General features: G+C 39.9%; 1 protein-coding gene across 3 annotated transcripts in view; it reads left to right on the forward strand.

Annotated features, from left to right (window-relative positions):
* Positions 1-8,943, forward strand: part of LOC145400258 (uncharacterized) — a 63,666-nt gene extending 54,723 nt beyond the window's left edge. For all 3 annotated transcript variants that reach the window (XM_080272777.1, XM_080272778.1, XM_080272779.1), the window contains exon 5: positions 1,370-8,943. In XM_080272777.1, coding sequence (XP_080128903.1) covers positions 1,370-1,522 — 153 coding nt within the window. In that variant the 3' untranslated portion in view covers positions 1,523-8,943. The remainder of the gene's footprint in view (positions 1-1,369) is intronic.
* The last annotated feature ends 11,760 nt before the right edge of the window (positions 8,944-20,703 follow it).

Genomic DNA, 20,703 nt, shown 5'->3' on the forward strand with positions numbered 1-20,703 from the left:
GAAAGAGTTTTGTGACCGATTTTGTCATGAATTGACGGACTTGGGGTTAGAATATTTGGCATTTATAGTATGCGAAGAGTCTCTGTGTTGACTTAATAAGTTAGATAAGTTAATTATGTGAGTTCAGTTCGTGTGAATTATACTGTCATACAAATTATACTGCTTGGCTGGCTTGTTTATCATTCAGGATTACTGCATTCATGTTTACCATAGAAGTTGTACAGTCACTCCTGGTGATGGTTTCATAGTATTGTTTTTTCTTTATTGTTGATTACTAATGATACTTTCAGAAATAGTTTCACTCCATGCATATACTGTATATATATATATATATATATATATATATATATATATATATATATATATATATATATACAGTACAGTATATAGATAGATAGACAGATAGATACAGTTATGACCAAATGTGGCAAAAGTAATTTTCAGCAAAACAGCACTGGAAGTACAGTATTTCATGGCGAAATATTCATGATACTGGGAGATGATTTTTCACATGCTGATTATTAGAAATTTTTGCCTGTTTGGCATTGGGGGTGTTCAAGGTTGTGGCAGTCGTAGTTGTTTAATATCATGTTGGGTCTTTGGGGGTAAAACATCTTGGTTATGTCAGGTTAGGGTGCACTGATGTATGGAGTCATCGAGATCCTGTGTAATCACACTGCAGCAGACATCTAAGGCAAAAATATTGATAATAACTGTTTTATATATTCATTCATTCATTCATCATCCAATCCTACATTGCCCCATAAGGAGCATAGGAGCCCGGGGCTAGGCAAGTTGGTCCTGACATTTAAGATAAAAGTGACAGGCCTCATTCATCCCTGAGTGGCATTACGTGAGCATTACACCCCAACCACTCCTTGGATATAAACCTGCACCGACTCAATCCAACTGGAGCACCGTAATTACCCACTAAACCACCAGGCGCCAAAATTTGGTTACATGGTTACCACCCAGCATAGTAAATGGTTTCCTGGTGTACAGGAAACCATTTGGTTTGTCAATCAGTATAGAGTCACCCACAGGCAGAAGGAAGAGGAAAGAATGAATGAAAGAAAGACAGAAAAGGGAGTGTAAAGTCACCCGTAGGTAGAGGGATGAGGAAAGAATGAAGGAAAGACAGAAGAGAACGATATATAAAATTGATACCATAGAATATTATGGGTATGAGTAGTAGTTTCTCCATCATTCGTGGAAATCAAAACAGCATGCCATATAATGAAATGTGATATATTTGCTTGATGCCTCATAAAAATTTTTTCTAGATTCTTCACTGCATCATCCTTATGTGTGAAAAGGGGTGAGGATAATTATGTCATTGTATTGAAGGAATTAAAATCTTCTCTGCCAGGCTGAGCGTAAAGCTATAGCAGAGAGGATCCGTGCAGAGCATCGGCATGACCAGGAGATGCGGAGATCCCAGCATGCCCAGGCACGACCTCTGACGGGGCAGGGTGGCTTCAAGCGCATGTCAGATATGCTGGCCAAAGATGGGAGTGGATGAGGCTAGAGAGAGAGTCAGCACCACCTACCAGGTGACTTGGGCTGCAGGTGTGGCCAAGAGTGCATCTCCTGGGTGCTGACAGTTTTGTTGCTGTTTTTACAAATATTGGATGGCTAAATGTTTCCTGTTATAGCATACTGCAAAAACTTAAAACAGTATTTTACTCTACAGTAAGTTTGGAAATAATAATACCGGGAGTCCATACTGATGTATGTTCTAACTCATAGTCCTGTAATATAGTTTAACAAATTCTTTGTTATTGCAGTAGCAGGAAGAGCTCATGTTGTGCATATTATGATGACCATTTTGGTTTGAATTGTTTATTTAGTATAACAACATTTTAGTGTTTTATGTCTAATAATTTTGAAGTTATTTATTAAACTCTGGGTTTTGAAACTGTAGAAGCTTCTACAATGTATTAGAAAATACTTTGTAGAACTTTGGATGTCTTGAGATGTAAAAACACTTATCCATTCCACAGCGCGATCTTTTTATTATATTCTCTCTACTACTGGACTTTATAACAAAATTCAAGTGTTTTATATAAGACAGTTTTGAAATGATTTTAGTATGCTGTGGATTTTGAAATTGTAGAAACTTCAATAAGATATTAAAAAATACTTTGTAGAATTTTGAACTTCTTGATACTGTATATAAAAACACTTTTACCTCTTCCATTGAGTGTGATCTTTATATTATAATATAGCCACTGCTAGAATATTTCATTAAGTTTGAGAGATTATGAAACTGGATGGGTGATCTGTAACCATCCCTAAACAGTAAAAGTTATCTGGCAGTAGCAGGAAAGAAAGACCTCATTGCATTCATTGGTTTAATATGGTATGCTGTAATAGGGCAGTAAATAGTAATAGGTGTGTTGACTGGTTTTCCATGCTCCTGTGAAGCTCTTACCTTAAAGGTCATGAGGCCAGGGTCAGAGTGGATGATTAACATGGAGGATTAGTCAACGGAGAGTGCATGTGCATACATTTGTGCATGTGTGTGTGTGTGTGTGTGTGTGTGTGTGTGTGTGTGTGTGTGTGTGTGTGTGTGTATGTATGTGTGTGTGCACGTGTGTGAGTGTGTGTGCCTGCGTGCGTGCATGTGTGCCTGCGTTCGTGTGTGTGTGTTGAACTGAACTAAATAATGGATTCTTAGTGTGAAATGGTTTTGGCATTGAAGTAACCTGACAGCAAAGTAGGTTAGTGCTGAATTGGCTTGGCATTGAAGTGGCTTGATTGTTCAGCTGGTTGAAAGGGAGGAAGGGTCAACATCAGAAGGTCCTTAAACTATTCCTGCTTTGAAGCCAAATGTCTAACCTCATAGGAGTAGAAGGAAAATAAAAGCTGGAAGAAGTGGAAGTATAAAGAAGAGAGGTAGGACAGAAGAGAAGAGGTCAATAAGGAAAGAAAGTTGGGAGACAAAAAAAAGTCCCTTATGTTACACATACCTCTTATGACAAGCAGGGATGTGGGGGAAGTATTCTTTCGCCTCTTCCCCAGGGGTATTTATGTGTGTTCTTGTGTTTTCATTTGTGTGTGTGTGTGTGTGTGTGTAAGAGAGAGAGAGAGGTTACAGTAGATTTTCCTTCAAGAGCACATAAATCTCTGGGAAGTAACTCCTAAATAATTCTTTGCTCCTACTTTTATGGTTTTCCTTACTAATTTGTGGATACTGACCAACCCATATTTTAGTGGGAAATAGGCTAATGATATTTTTGCCTCTGGGAAATAACCTCTTTATGTTTTAGGACAGTATCCTCATTGGATTAGTGTGGGCCCTTATGTCTCATGTTAGTGATATTATTTTGCAAATTACATCATTTTTTTATTCTTTTTAATATTAACATACAGTGAACCCCATTTGTAATGGAGTAATTAGATGGAAGTCAAATTCATTGTACAGTAAAACCTCTACAACTCGGCATAATACATGTGCAAGCCTTGCCAAGTTAGCCTATTTGCAGAGTTGTAGGGATGAACTTTAAGTTCCCCCCCAGCACACACACACAAAAAAGGAAAAAATGGAAAAAAAATAAAAGTTTTTACAACAGACAGTAAAAGCTGCCTTACCATGATCCCATGCAGTTGTAGGGTGTATTCCAGACATGGAGGAGGACTTTTGGTAGTTTTTGGAGGTGTTAGGGGGGCTCAAGATCACTTTTGGGCACACCTTTACTGTACTGTACTTGACACTGTACACTATGTAAAGCACAGTTAACACTATAAAGGCCATTACTGTAATGAATTTATCACTTGTACTATACAGTACTGGGGAACTAAACACTAAACACATAAACATTACTGTACAACTCAGCATCTTACCGAGTTGGGGGAATTTTTGCTGACTCTTCCTCTCACGTGTGCATTTTTGGGAATTTTTGAATTTTGACTTTTTAAATGAGTATTTTGGAGCCGTCCCGAGTTGTAGAGGTTTCCGACTTGAAGGATGACGAATTGTAGAGGTTTTACTGTAATTGAAAGTCAGTTATAACCATACTTTGTTCTATGTGGTTCATATACAGCATTTCTGCCACATACTTTTGAAGATGAATTCTTAATTCTTATTTTTCCTGAATGTTGTGGAAGTAGAACCCATAGATGGTATTTAAAAATGTAATATTTGGAAAAATAAATAACACAGAAGTCAGAAAAATTACAAAATGGTAACTGCTTACAAGTCAGGGATTCAGGATAGAATGGGCAGGCCAGGCATGCATTAGTCCAGCCTTGAGTGAAGGCTGCTTATAAATAGAGGCAATTCAGTGCTAAACAGCGTATAGTGTAAAATATGAGACATCTTTTTGAAATGCAAAAAATATAAGTTAAAGGAGGGGTCTGTTATATTCAGCGTTCATTATGTTGTGGTGTCACTGGACACTGCTTTGTGTGAATACAGTATATATCATATTATGTTAATTACATGTTGAAATATATTGGTATGCAAAAGGATATTAACTTGCTGTGAGAAAAAATGTAATAGTAAGGAATAGGTACTGTACATTTTACTAAGTCCACAAGAATACTTCCCCCAATGTTGAAGTTGTTGATCTCTGTTAATTCAGGTTGTTTTGTTTGGTGCATCTGCAGGAAACCCTAACAACTGCATTACCATGTTGTTTTCATCTAATAAAGTAAGATTACGTTTGCTTATTGTATACCGTGTATTTGTTGTTGTTGTGCTGCCCCAGTCTGTGTGATCAAGCAGACCCATCAAACGCAGCAAGTAAACACCCCCTGCAATGCCATCCCGTGCTCTCATACAGTAAACTAATGTTTCCATGCAGCTCACAGCACTTCACCACAGCAAGGCACGGGGATTAGTATGGAGGCTTGGTTCTTGGGTGACATGACATTTGTATCTCCACCCAGTAAACAGGGGCACCATAGTAGATTTATCGTCATCCCGTTACTTGGCTATATGGTTAACATTCAGCATTGTTGATGGATTCCTGAGTTACGGGAAATTAGCTTATCACTGAGCTTTGAGTCACCTGAAATGGAAATAATACTAATATATGGTGACAGGAAGGATGGAAGAGATAGAAAGAGAGGAGAACAAACATAGAAAGTGTGATGGACATGAATGAATAAGTAGGCAACACTACACCAGGTGAGTGGATGATTGGCATCCATACCTACCACCATTAAATGTATTTGTAGTTAGAGTAAGCTTTTGTCCAAAAAAAATATAAACATCTCTCAGGGGAGTGTGGTTTTGTGGAAAAAGGAAAAGCATAGCATTTAATTTTTTTCTTTCTTTTTGGGGGAGTTTGTAGGACATTCAGCAGCCTTTTTGATATGTTTTGTTTATTTTAGTATATTATGTTTCCAGAAAATCAGTTGAGTTTTTGCCTGTATTTGTAAAAGTGAACTTATAGTATACCTTTGCTGTCAGATAAAGTTGCAAAGAGAAAAATTACATAATTTTGTTATACAGCATCCCTATAAAATTTTTGTTCATCTTATTTGAAATAAGTGCTGGTAAATGGTGACAACCATCATTCACTCCTCTGATGTAGTCCTGTGAGCTTCTTCCTTCACCTTTATCATTCTAGCCTATTTCTCTCTCTCCTCCCCTCTTCCTCTTTCTGTCTTTCATTCTTAGCACTTTTCCTTACTCCTCTTTCCATTTCAGGCAGTTCTTCACAGAGTGAAAACCCTAATGATTTCTTGTAACGCAGGAAAATATGTACAGCACTGACTGTTAACCATATAACCAGATAATGGGGTGATGTGGAGCCTACTTTAACAGGATAGAATGACAAAGTGTCCATCCAGGAACCAAACCTCCACCCTTCATGCTGTGCCTCATTGTCGAGATGCGCTGTCAGCTGCATGGGAACGTTGGTTTGCTGCACTGGATGGCCCTACAGAGGCAGTTGCTTGCTTACGTTTGGTGGGTCTGCATGCCCAGATTGACTGGTGTTGATTAAAATATATATATATATATATATATATATATATATATATATATACTGTATATATGAATAAATAATACATAATAACTTGAAGTACAGTAAGTGTACAGTATTTGACTTTGGATGGAGCTGATTTTATCACAGTGATGAATTTCTCAAGGTTAACAGTACTATATGAAATACATATTCTTTTTCTCATTTACAGTATAAATGGATCTAAACTGTAAGTCTGTAGTTTGTTTCAGTGTTCACTAGCCCTGCAACATTTATATTATTGAGTGAGCTGCTGCGGTATTACCATACTTGGAATGTAACAAGTCACTTGAGGATTCTCTGTGGTATATTGGAATTAAGGATTAGTACCAGTAGGGATTGAACCGTTATACAAAATTTTTATGCAAATTGGATTTGCATCTTTTGATCAGAATTTGTATCTATTGCTTTATTTAGAAGCGAGCTACCCATGTGTAAGTTACATACTGCACTGTATTCCAGTTTGCAGTGCTGGGCAAGTTCCGCGCACCTTCCGCACATTCCCACTGTGCAGAAGTGCGAAATGGTGTGTGGAGGTGCAGTGTGTGGTCACCTCGGTAAAAAGGTGTAGAAGTGTTGATTGGTCTGCACACGAAAAAAAATAAATAAATAAAATAAATGTAAAGAGATACTGATCATGCAGTATTTGCATGACAAATTGATCATAGATGATAAATACTGTAGTATTAAATATTAAATACAGTACTAGTCACTGGAATCAGTGATTTCGCAGGCATGAGGAGTCCCAGCCACGTACTTTCCTTTGGGCCCAGATCACTGTATCAGCTAAGACAGCCGAATAGACAAAGTTTGGTGACCCACCTGGCAATATATTATATTAGCATATGTTACCTGATAGGTGAAACAGGGGATCGGGCACGGAGCCCCCGTCTGGTTAGGGTAAGATGTACTGATTGGTGGAAGAAAGGTTAGGGTAAGATGTACTGATTGGTGGAAGAAAGGTAATGTCTGGTTTGGTTACCGCGGTAGCTCACAGTGCTTTAGAATTTTATAAAAGTACAGTATTAGTATCATATGATGATGATGATGATGTTGATGATTAATATAATAAAAACTTTTATATTTCCCTGCAATAAAACTTATATATATATATATATATATATATATATATATATATATATATATATATATATATACATACACACACACACACATATTATATAGGGTGCGGTTGTGCGGAAGTGCAAAAACTTAAGAGGTGTGCGGAAGTGCGGGTGCAGACCTCCCACTTGGTGTGCAATTGCCCAGCACTGCCAGTTTGAGTTGTATCTTCAAGCCTTCTCAAACTCAGACTGTAAGCCTTTTCTTGCAGGACAAGTTTTTAAAAATAAACTTTGAAAAGAAAAAGTGTCAGGTTGTAATATTTAGTGTACAAATACACTAGTGGCTTTCAGATTTTCTCAGCAGTGTTAGTTGTTTGAATGTAAATCATTAGCCTTTGTTACAATTTAATGATAAAGCTTGTCTCTCTGTCCCTCCACTTAGGCAGTATGTATGTATGGAAAGACTTTCTTGCATTCTTACTTTTGTTCTTGGATCATACCCATATATTAGTGAAAAATAGGGATTACTAGATGATTATGGTGATGGGAATTTTTGCTGTCATTTTTGCTAATATTATCCCAGGTGAAAGTTGTGGTAGACTGGTAGAAAGATATTATGCAAAGCTGAAAAGGTAGATGGAGAGCTGAATAGGTTCAGGGATACACAGGACAAATAAAGTGAAATAAATTGGTACTGTATATGAATAGGTAGGTGTATGTACCTGCACAGTGCCATATTTAGATGTACAGTACAGATATTCCATAGCCTGACAAAAAATTAAGAGAAATTTTTTGACAATTTTCTTAGTCCATTACAGAATTAGTAAGACTTGAAAGGATATCCAGATGTAAGTATGTAACATTTTTAATGAATAGTTCATGTTTTATAGTCATTTTTTTCTTACAAATTGAAAGTGGTTGTGGAATATTTTACTTTTAAATGAATGTACTCTACAAATTTACTTTAGGATCATGTTTGTCTCCTCACTGAGAGGTGATTGCAAAAAAAAAAAAAATAAAATAATTTTAAAATAAAATCATGGTAAAAGGGTTATGTATTTCTGATGCAGAAGGCAAGTCAGAAGAATGGTGGAAAAATACAGTACCATTTGCACTTTATTTAGGCTTGTACTTGCTTTACTTTATTAAATAACTTTTGGTAATATCATTCAACACTGATTATGAGCAGATATGTATCATGCCTTTGTTGGTGGTATGTTATTGTTTTCCATTTCTGTATCCAGTGCCTCAGTACTAACACAGTTTACAACTTACAGTCTACTGTGCCATTACTGGAATGCTCCCTTCACATCACACCACACTTTCCTTTTTCTGTGCCCTCTCACAACATGGCATCAACAGAAAATCACTAATACAGTACTTGCTGAAGTGGTGAGGTGTTTACGGTCCATCTGGATGAGCCTGAATATAAACAGTGAACAAGAATAAGTTCATTGTTTATAGTCTTTAGAAAGTACAGTTGTGAACATGAGTATTAAATAATGTAATGAGAGAAAAGCAAACCTTTTGCAAATTATCTAATTTTTGGCCACCATTTAGCATTACTGATAATTGACATAATCTCCCACCAGACACATTACTTCAGAGCAGTGCTTGATTTCATTGTTTATCATATCATCACACCCTGACATAGTTCGTACTACCATCTGTAAGGGTGAATGCAAATTGAAAAGACAGAAATACTCCCATATATTACCATATATTTTCTTCTTGATTACATAATTATTCATCTTGCTGTTTATCATACAGAACTGTATGGCAGAAGTAATAAAGTAGTATGTTGTATGGGCATTATATTAAACAATTTTTATGCTGGTATTACAGTGATTACTGTGTGGATATTTTGTGCACAAGTCACAGCACAGTAAAGGGAATGTAACATACTAATCTTGGTTATTATTATCCTCTTTGTACTTTTAAGTTAACAGCATTAAAGTACATATGATATTGGTTGTGAAATCACTATACTGAAACAGTAGTTATTAACTCATCATATGACAAACTAATTCAACTGAAGACTGTGAAGAAAATTGTTGTTGAGAGCTACTTAGGCTGTACAGGATACCAAGGTCAGGAAAAATACTGTCCTGTATCATTCAAGTTTATCATTAACTTACATTATCCATATACCTAAAACTCAGTAATTTCCAAGACCTTCTAAGCCGTTCTTTGGAAGTAAAAAAAATGTCCTGTTTTACTGCATCTAGAATCAGGCAAAGTGATATGTGTAAGTAGGCCCTCCATTTGCACAGCTAATGTATAAAAAGTAGTACCATGCAAAGAGAATTACCAGACTCTTCCATAAGAACCACTGTTATTTACTTACAGGGGAAGAGAAAAGAATACTCTACAATTTTCTTAAAGTTCCAGTGCAGCTCTCAATAATCCCCCCTCCAGTACAGCAGCTACATATATGATAATCAGAAGTACAATACAGGACTGTTTTGTTTATAAAGGCTCCAACTGCTTAATGGCAGCTCTCCAAGCTGCTCGTTCCAACTTCTCTGGCAGCCTCTTTATTCAGTCCCTTGTCATTGAGGTCACACTCTATGATTTTTTTTTTTTTTTTTAGGAGACTGGCTTTTGCAGCCCTATCCCCAACGTTCACACTTCTCACTTTCTGCACTCATTTGTTATCCCCATCCTCTCCACATGCCCAAACCATCTCAATCTACCTCTCCTCTCACAGTCCTGTCCATATTTTTAAGTCTTCCATTGTAAACCTAGTCCCCCCAGGACATGCATTCAAGGACGCATTGCACATCCCCCTAAACATTGCCATTTCTGAACGATTGAGCCTATGAATGTCTACTTCCTTCACTACCATACAGCATTACACTCCCAACACATGGTGCATACAAAGATCTCTTAGCACGGAAGGAAGGTCCTCTCATTGTCAGGAGAGGCAACAGTTCCCTGAACTTCCAATCACTACTCACTGTAGCCAAAGAGCCACCTCCAGCACATAAAGTGTCTCACATGTAACAAAACTTCCACACACTCGAGACTCGCCAGCAAGATCAATCCTGTCACACCTGAGAGCCTCTACATACTCTCCTCTGATCAACAAAAGGCATAATCTGCTGGTAATAAGCTGCATGGATACATACTGATCATAAATAGTCAAAATCAAGTGGTATTAAGTGGCACAGGAGGACAAATGGTGGGCTATGAGTAATCATTAAAGCAGAGATCAGCTGTTGGGAGCACTCATTGACTAAATGACTGTTTACACATATTCACACATATCACTAAATTTTTCCACTAAAGAGCTCAGAAAGTGCAGTATTTGTTATTGATTTGATTTGTACCGAGATTTTCATGATAATTATGGTACATTTTGACTTGGAGTAATACTCTCCTGTGGTGGTCTTCTGCCCAGCTGTCAGCTAATGGGAACACTCGTTGATTTTATAATCCTCAAAAAATATAAAAAATCTTTGCAAATTCTAATGAACAACCAATATTGAGGATAATTATGGTTCACTTGGGCTCGGAAGAATATGTTTGTATGGCAAACTGTTCCTATCTAGCTACCACGTATGAAACAGGTGCCATGCGTGCTCGGATGTTTCGACCACCTAGGACGTTTTGGGCATAGGTTAGGTTAGGTTCACAACATTTCACACTTCAAATCGTCCTAGGTTGGTTACCCAAAGCCCAAACATCCGTGGCCGAAACGTCCTACATTCGGTGCCATGTCACTGTGAAGTCGTTTTGAATGTCGAAATTTATTTTTTTTGTCTCTGGTGCCATGTGAATGGTGCTCCTGACTGCATAAGGGAAACTATCTATCTATCTATTGTCAGACGCCTTAATCCCGTAAGGGGTGACCGCCAAAAAATCGCTTCCATATCGCCCTGTCTCCCGCCATTTCATTGCCCTGCTCCCAGCTCACACCCCCCTCTCTCATATACCTCTCCACTCCATCCCTCCATCTCATCCTTGGCCTCCCCCTCCCTCTCCCCCCTTCACCTCACTCACATACACCCTCCTCGACAGTCTCTCACTCTCCATCCTCTCCACATGGCCAAAGCTCAGTGTGTTTCTTCTAACGCTTCCTATCACATCCACATCCACTCCACAACGCTCCTTCACTTCCTCACTTGTCAGTCTGTCTCTCCATGTAACTCCACATGCTCCTCTCAAATGGCTCATTTCTGCTGCTCTCACTCTTTATTTCTGTCCCTCCAACAAGGTTCAAGCTTCACTTCCATACGTTAGAGCTGGTATCACAATACTGTCATGTAGTAACTTTTGCACTTCCATGTTCACTTCCCTTTTTGTTATCACTGCTTTTAAGAAACTAGCAACCTTTCCTCCTTGTTGTACCCTTTCAAGCACTTCACCCTCTAGACTTCCATCCTTACTCATCACACTATACCCAAGTACACTTAAACGCACTCACATTTTCAATTTCCTCTTTGTCCAGCATCACTGTTCAGTCATATACTTCACTTCTCTCGAAGACCATAACTTTACTCTTCCCTACTGTACATTCACCTTTAGATTCCGTTTCTTACTCTCCCAAACACATCCACCAAGCCTTGTAACTCCCCTTCGTCTTCACTCAACAACACAGTATCATCTGCTAACAACAGTACAGGAAGTTTCCAAACACTGCCTTCTCTCACTAGGGCCGCTCCAGCATCCACTGCCCTACTTTGTATCTCTTTTATAACCCCATCCATATACAGATTGCACAACCACGGAGACATGAGACATCCTTGTTTCAATCTCTCCTTCAAATAGAAAAATTCACTCAGTTCACCATCCACACGCAATGCAGCCTTAGCACCCTCATAGTCATACAGCACCCTAGCTGTGTACTTTTATAGGTTTACCTCAGTGGAAACTTAAATCATCTATCTATCTATCTGTTGCCAGACGCCAAAATCTCGTAAGGGGTGGCCATTTGACTTTGAGTTATTTGTTTTACGGGAAGGGGCACTAACCCTCCACCAACCCACTTGCTGACACATAGGGAGCACGTATGGTTTGGTTATATGGTTACCACCCAGTGTTGTAAATGGTTTCTCGGCTTACAGGAAACCATTTGGCTTGTCACCCAATGTAAAGCCACCTGTAAAGGAAAGAAAAGCAATAAGAAGCGACAGGAAAGATGGGAGAAATAGCATGAGAGGAGGGCAGGGATAGAAAAAGAATGATAAAGGCTAAGGATGAAGTAGGTAGCACATCAAGTGAGTGGATGATGGTCACCACCACCTACCACTATATATATATATATATATATATACCGTATATAAAATAAAAAAAAATCCCCAACAAGTACTTCATAAGCACAGTGATGTAAAATAACACATTTCCTCTGCTACACGCCACCCGAGCACCATTAGGGACACAGCAACATGTCCTTTTGGCATGTTTTCCATGAGTGGTTCCAAGCAGCAGATGATCCATGTAAACATTACTCTGCAAAGCATTATTACAGCCTCTCATACCACTCAACACTACCATCCATCTATGAACACCAAGCTTGTTAAAATATTGCCGTAAAATCTAACCAACAAAGTGCATGGGGAGGGAGGCTAAACACTAGAACACGTATGTAGATCCACAAACTAGAAAAAAATACAAAAATATATAAAAATTAAATACTAAAGTACAAATTTTCTTTTTTATTCTTCCCAATAATGCCAAGAAGGAAGTTATATCACGATCATTTTTTTTTTTTTTTAAATTCTCATCGAACATTGTACTGTACTTACCACAGCAAATACACTCAACACATCACCTTAAGTTATAATGAGGTATTAGTCCCACACCAATGGAGGGTCTACTGAACTTTTCTCAGAACCTGAAGCGGTGTTATTCTCGCTGCTCAGTTCAACTCTCTTTTCTGTCATGCTTAGAGTCTCCACGTAAAGTTCATATCTGATGGGTAGATACAGACATGAAAGTGGCATTGGTGATGCAGGGTATTTTATTAAATCTAATACTGTACTAGTAAACAGAACTCTATGGCCCCAGTATCTCCTATCAGTAGGTATCATTCTTATGCCATTTGCCTGCTATGACATAGCCTCTGTTATTTTAATGGCCATCCTCAGGTTACTGGGGGGAAAGAGAAGCCCTATACCTGCACATGGTCAACCAGTTATTCATACGGTTTTGTTTTCACAGTCCTTGGAGTAAGCTAAAGTGAGTGGTAATATGATCTGGTTTTCACTGGTAGGAACTGCCACAGGCCCTGCAATGGCTGTTGTGGTCCTCGGTGTGTTCTCCATCTGCATTGGTTCTGGCTGGAAGTGAGTGGGGAATTTGACCAGAGGAAGTGAGCTTGGTGAAGGAACTAGAAAGGTTAGTGGGAACAGGAAAGGTAGAATGTGATAGGGTAGGGCTGCCAAGGCTGGGCTGTGGAAAGGAGAGGAGGAGGGAGGCAAGAAACTGCTAGGATTAGAAGGGGATGTGAGAGACTCCACATGATGGAGAGAGGCCAGATTCTGTCAGGGACAGACTGGGAAGCCTAGGGTATTGACAACATTATGTGGTGGCAGCCATGCAATTTGCACCTGAAAATTCTGGAATGTGGACTCATCTGTGCATGACTGTAAGCTCAGGGAATCCTGTGTGCAAACCTATTCATGTGTGTCTCATGTAGATAGGGTATGTGTACCCAGATGGATCAGTGTGTGAGACTTTCCACATGTGTTGCATGGGCACAACAATTTGCAACTAAGATAACCCAGCCTTTAAGCTAATACAGTAATACCCAATTTCTGGGGAGGATCCAATACTGAACTGAGAAAGATATATATTTTTTATTACAGTGAAACAATAACAAGAATGGTGTATGTAGTGCCTTCCCCCTAATGGGGCTTGTTTTGTTTGCTGTCTGTATTTTTCTCTTTACTGTATTATTCTTTTTACAGGCAGTGACAAGCCTAATGGTCTCCTGTAACCCAAGAAACCGTTTACAGTGCTGAATGGTAATCATATAATGAGGTGGAGTCTATGGTGCCCCTGTTAACTGGGTGGAGAGATTCAAATGCGACATCTGTCCAGGAAACATCTTGTATGCTCTTCCTTGCTCGTTCCTGCAGCAAGGTGCTGTCAGCTGCGAGGAAACATCTGTTCATTTCATGGGATGACTCTGCAGGGGCAGTTTCTAGCCTGCAGCTGATGAGTCTGCTCATCCAGACAGACTTGGGTTGCTACTACTACTAGACTTAAACATTTTTATGCTTCTTTTAACGCAGCTTTTAGATTTTTTAAATTTTTAATTAGAAGTATTTAATTCATTTTGTTCTCCTGATTGTGGGTTATATCTATGGAACACTGAAGCAACTTTCAGACCTTTTTTTAAGGCTTTAAATATAGCACATAATAAAATATAGCACATAATAATGTTTTAAAAAGAATTTGTGGGGTCCTTATCTATGCAAGTAGCCATATTACTGCTTCCAATTGCAGTTTTTTCTAAAGCACCTAACTACCCTTACACAGGCTAGAGTATACAAAAGGATAGAGTTCCTTGAATTCATCAGTTAGATATATATATCCCATACTTTAAGACTGGATTGTATTTAGAAAATAATTATGCAAAACTTATTGAAGAGTGATTGTACAGTGGATATCCATGGCGAAGACCTGGAAATTCTGGCTTGCCATTTTACTCGTACTGGGGTCCAAAGGCATGAGGAAAGATGCAGGTCATGTATTTATTGCGGATTTTAACAATACGGTACTTAATTTTACTTTATTTTTTATCACTTTTATAATTATTTCTTGATTTTTCATGTAATTTTATAAAAGCTTGAATTGTCTGTAATGCCAGCCCCATTTACATAGGTACATGGCACGTTTCTCTGAGGTTGATAATGCTCACAGGATATCCGAAAGGGCCAGCCCAGGGTGGCGGAGGCCAACAGATGGCCGCAAAACTCATGGCTGAAGTAACGTAATCATTCTCCCTGGGAGATACTAAAAAGTACAGTAGGTTTCTTAGGTCGGTCATTAGTTCTGTCGTGGAATAAGAGAAATTTTTAAATCTTATCTTTATTCTCAAAAGCTTTAAATAATACAAACAGCAACAGCCAATCACATTATCATCTCCGAGGTATGGGAGCCCGAGACCAGGCTCCGGTAGTCTAGAACACATAAGGTAGGGAATTGGGTTGAGAGAGAGTGAGAGAGATCTTTGGGATCGGAATGATGAACATCTGATATTTGTCTGAACTGGCGTTTTTTAACACTAGACTACCAGACAGTAAACAGACATTTTAACCGCTTCGCCATGATGGCCTTTATATTATTCTTGCTGCCAGTACAGCTGCATTTAGCAAAAGGAAGGTATGTAGTGTGGGAGTTACAAACTATGAACTTTTATCCTTCGAACGATGACACTTCATCATGTGTAGTAACATTAAATTATCTAGGCCAACAGGAGACGAGGTGTGTGTGTGTGTGTGTGTGTGTGTGTGTGTGTGTGTGTGTGTGTGTGCTTTAGTGGTGCTAGGCCTGGTGTGCATGTGAAGTTCAGTGATAGATGTGGTAGCCGTAGCCATAGTGGTGGTAGGGATAGTGGAAGGGATGGTGGTAGGATCTGTGGTGGTAGGCATAGCTGTGTGCAGGCGCCGGTTCCGGTTCAGGCTCAGCGGATCGCTTGTAGTAGGTGTGGTAGGCGACAGGGTGGTAAAGGTAGTGATGGTACTTGGCTGGCCCTGGTTCGGGACTTGCTGATCGCTTGTGAGGGTGGTGGATAGAGTAGTGGCTAGGATAGTGTGGATAGTGGCTAGGGTAGTGGTAGTAGTAGGGATGATAGGCAGATGGATGGTACTTCGAAGGTTCTGGCTCGGGACTGGCTGATCGCTTGTGAGGATGATGGATAGGGTAGTGCGGATAGTGGGCTGGGTAATGTGGATAGTGGTTAGGATAGTATTTAGGGTGAGATGGATAGTGGTATCTGGGGTATGCGTAGCTCGGGTTCGCCTCTCGCTTCTCCAACTGAGACGCGCAGACGTAGCAGGCGAGCGCAACCACCAGCTGAGGGGATAAAACACATTAGGGATGGCATAAAGTTACAGTGCATTTGACAGTGTCGGCCTTTCCGTCTGATATGTAAAAGTGGGGACATTCTCTCTCTCTCTCTTTCTCTCTCTCTCTCTCCACTTATCGTTATATTCTGGCCAATACCTGGCTCGGGTTTAGATCCAGGGTGAGTTGGCCTGACCGATTACCGTCTATTAAGTGAAAGTTTATCCTTGTCCCAGTCCCAGTGGCAGTGACTGCAGTACTAATATTGAATGAATAAATAAATAAATAGCCCACATTGGAAAAAAAAAAAAAAAATGTTTTCTTCGAGCTTTAAAATGATGGAAAAATACCTAAAATTGTGGTCTTGAAATTATATATAAAAAAATATGAAGTTATGAAAAGAACTAAAAAGTATCTTGCCCCGAAAGTTCGAGACACAATTTTTTCTTTCTTGCTAATGTACTGATATTCTTTGTATAGATGACTCCCAAGAGTACGTGACATATTGGCCGACATTTGTTGAATCACGTCTTGTGACTGGTCCCTGTATTCACAGAGGGGTTTTAGAAGGTAATGGGTAATTTGACAACAAAAGACGATCAGTATTATAGTTACTCAACTGAGGTGATTTAAAGCTGAGGTATGTGACGGCATTTATTAAAAAAAAAAAAAAAAAAAAAAACTATTTTCAGTACCGCGTCTTTGTATACATACATTGGCATAAATATTCTTTATGAAGAACATCACGAAGGAAACTCATAATTTCACGCTGTCATGACGCCCATACGCTTCCCTACACACCGTTTTATACACCTGTAAGATGTCGGCAGTGGACATGCTTCAACAAGTCTGTCACAACGGTCTTTCAGCAACGGATTCGTAACTAATCACATCAATTGATGCAATGCGAGTTTTATGCCATATTGCCTAATCCCATCAATTGAGAAGGGTCTGTAAAAAACTGTGGAGCGCTTCCTCCCGCGATGGCTTCAGGACAATGAGAACTCACCTCTGAAGTGGTGTGAGGGGGGGATCGGACCAACCCGGGCGGTGGGGGGGCAGCCCCCCTCTGGCCCCCCTCCGTGTCACCCTCTACCAAACTCCCTCACTCCCTCCTTGTCCCCCATTACCTCCCCCCCACCCCTCCACGCACCGGCATCTCTCCTACCACCACCACTGACTCGCCCCTTTTCCCACCTTGCTAGCCTTGTGTCCCCCCCCAACCCCACCCCATCCCTCCCTCCTTGTCCCTCACTAATCTCCCATCCCCTACAGACCCCCGAGAGGTGTCAGGCTGCCAAGATGTTACAGAACACACTGAAGTGTTTTATTTTCATGCGAAAAGTTGGTTATTTTTCCATCCCTTGTACGTATAGGCCTGCTCCCCACAGTCTACTTTATCTCCCCACACCCTAGTAATCTCCCCACACCTATATGCACCTGTTTTCATGGTTGGTGTGAAAAAACACTTTGAAATGGCCTGTTTCAATAAGAAGAAAGAATAGTTTTCAAAAATTTCACGTTTTAGATTGTTTTCGAGGGGTAACTATTATAAACTTTTTGAACTTTGACGCGTGATTCTGCGGTAACCATTAGGCCTTCGGGGGTGCGGATTGTGTTGTCAGGTGTGTAAATTCTTCCTCTTTAGCCAGAACAATCAATTTGCCCTTGGTGAAAGTCGCCAAAACCCCCCCTAATTACTGCTGGGGGGGGTACCCGCCTGAAATAATTGGTCTTAAGGGGTTAATGGTCAAAATACACAAAATTACATATGGTTGTGTAGTAACACCGTTTTTTTTTTCTGGGGGGGGGGGAGAGGCAGGGAGGGAAATGGTTCTAATATTTTTTCCACGTTCAGCACCTGAAGTTATGATTAAAACTTCAACAACTGAAGTAATGAAAAGACAACTAGGAAATACATGAGAATGAAAAGAGTGTTTCTATCTATGCCTGTCTATCGCCACATGCCTTTATTCCGTAAGTGATGACCACAAACGAAATGCGTCCCTGTCACACTGTCCACTACCAAGAGGCTGCCCTCAGCCATGGCTCAGCCCTCTCTCCAACTCATATCTTCCTGCCACATATACCGTCTCCACCAAATCCCACCATTATCCTCGGTCTCCCCCTTTCATCTCAATCAGGTATGCTCTCCAAATTAGTCCCTATTTTTCCACCGTTTCTAGATGGCCACTGAAATATAAGAAGTTATGAACAGTTAACCAAAAAATATGAGGCTATGAAAAGAGTTTCAAATAGTGACCTAATGAAGTTGTGAAAAGACAGATCATACCACTTAGCAGCCACTTACCAGGCACTTCATCTCTGGAAGGTTTAGGCGGGCAGACTGTGTGGGGTGAGGGAACTCCTCCCTTTTTATATCTCCACACAGGACCTTGGCGGGGAAGGGCTGCGTAGAAGGGGAGGGAAAGAGGTGGAAAGAAGGGAAGGGGAAGGGTAGGAGACAGAGAGAAGAGGTACAGGAAGGAGTGGAGAGAGGGTGAGGGGAGGAAGAAGGGATGAAGAGAGGGGGATGGAGTGGAATGAAGAGAGGGAGATGGAATGGGATGAAGAGAGGGGAAGGAGGAGGGATAGAGGGGGGAACGGAAGGGATAGAGAAGTGGGGAGAAAAGGATGGAAAGAGGAGGGGGGGATGGTGTTAATGTGGAGGGAATAGGTAGAGATAAAGGATGTGATGGGGTGACGGTGAGAGGAATAGGAAGGAATAGATAGGGGGAATGGAAAGAACAGAGAGGGGAAAAGGAAAGAGAGAGAGAGAGAGATGGGGAGTATAAACCCCAATATTTAGAAGGTTCAGCGTAATATCCATTGACTATCTCCTGCCTATGACTGCACCAAAGTAGTTTGTTAAGGCCCAAGCAGTTTGTAGTTTATTCATTTCATTTTTGCGATTTTCCTTCATTTGCAGTCTATTTCATTCGTTAGTTGTGGAGGATGACATTATTCTGTACCTACATCCTCTCTAGTTATTCTTGGTGTCTAGCATCATATTATAGCGTTTATCTCCTTGTTGTATCTCAACATTGAAGAGATGACAGTTTTACTCCAGAATAAAGTGAATAGAGTATGGTCAGTTGGCGGAATTCCTAGCACTCAGCCACTTCACTGCGATCACGCACCGTTAATTTTATTCATGCTACCACTAGACAATGTTGTTTTGCAGTTTTCTTCAACCTGAGTACAGGCGGAACTAATAAAGGTTTTATCTTGCCCTTCCACTTCCAAAAATCCCCCTCTAAGTTGCATAATATTGTCACGAGATAACAAGAATAAACCAAAAAACTAGAAAGCAACCAGAGGGTGCATACCTCCGCCAACGTCAATATGATTTATGATTAATTTGTAAACCAATCTCCGTGCAGCGTCGTTGGCAGAATTCATTCATTCTACCGTGTTAGTCTGCTCTGGTGCACAAATTCAGAGAAGGCATAACGTCCGGCGGCGCCAGTAAAATTTATCATTTATTCCTGCATCTGGATCCGGATCCACCCGAAAATCTAGTAAATTCTTCCTTGATCAAGTGCCCACCTATCCACCCGAGTTTCTTGAAATTCAATAACTTTCTTTTTATAGGTAACGTGCACAAACATACAAGCTGACACAAGTGAATACATATTCTCCTCCGACTTCGTTGTCGAAGGTAATGTTATCGGATTGTATTTAGTACCATAGTAGTAGAATTTGGGGGGGAATTTTTTATATGGGGAAATGAATTCCCCGAGCTAGACGTTGATAGATCATTATAGGCCCGCTAAGTGACAGGAAAGCGCTACCTCTCCTAGCAGGGCAACTACCCGGGCGGAGCACGAACTTTCGACTCTTTGGTCTCGAGTCAGGCTCTCTACCACTAAGCCACCTTGCCCCCAGTAGTAGTAATAGTAGTAGTTACTGTTGTTGTGGCTCCAGGCTATATGAATATGAACCCGGTGAACTGCAGAATGAAGTCGTCTTTCCCCAATATTATATTGTTAACTCCGGACGATATTACTGAAGTGAGGGAAGACTCTTCGAACTAGAAGGGCTAGACAGATTTAATGAACGCCTTCCAGTGCAGAGTTTAATGAAATCCTTCATAAAAATGTCTGATGGTCATTATAACCATCAGCCAGACCTCTTTTCCTACCTAACGATGGAGTAAGATTAGGTCGAGAGAGAGAGAGAGAGAGAGAGAGAGAGAGAGAGAGAGAGAGAGAATTACCATTATTTTCGTATATAAGTAGGCTATAATTATGCATCATGGATATTTTAGTAAGCAAATGAATTTGTCGAATGATTTATTATTTTTCTTAGCACACATTAGAGAAGAATCAGTTACGCTATTTTGAGACGGTAGTTGATTTTAATTACCCAGGTCTGGTGAATATAATTGCAGTGATTAGAGGCTCTGAGGGTTACAGAGACCGATAGATGGCTAGACAGATAGGTAAACATATATATATATATATATATATATATATATATATATATATATATATATATATTATATATATATATATATATATATATATATATATATATAGAGAGAGAGAGAGAGAGAGAGAGAGAGAGAGAGAGAGAGAGAGAGAGAGAGAGAGAGAGGGGGGGATATATGAAAGCAAAGTGAAAAATATAGACAGACAGGGAGA

This window comes from Coenobita brevimanus, chromosome 51, assembly GCF_032717465.1.
Source record: "Coenobita brevimanus isolate Jiangsu-jjx chromosome 51, ASM3271746v2, whole genome shotgun sequence".
Lineage (NCBI taxonomy): Eukaryota > Metazoa > Arthropoda > Malacostraca > Decapoda > Coenobitidae > Coenobita > Coenobita brevimanus.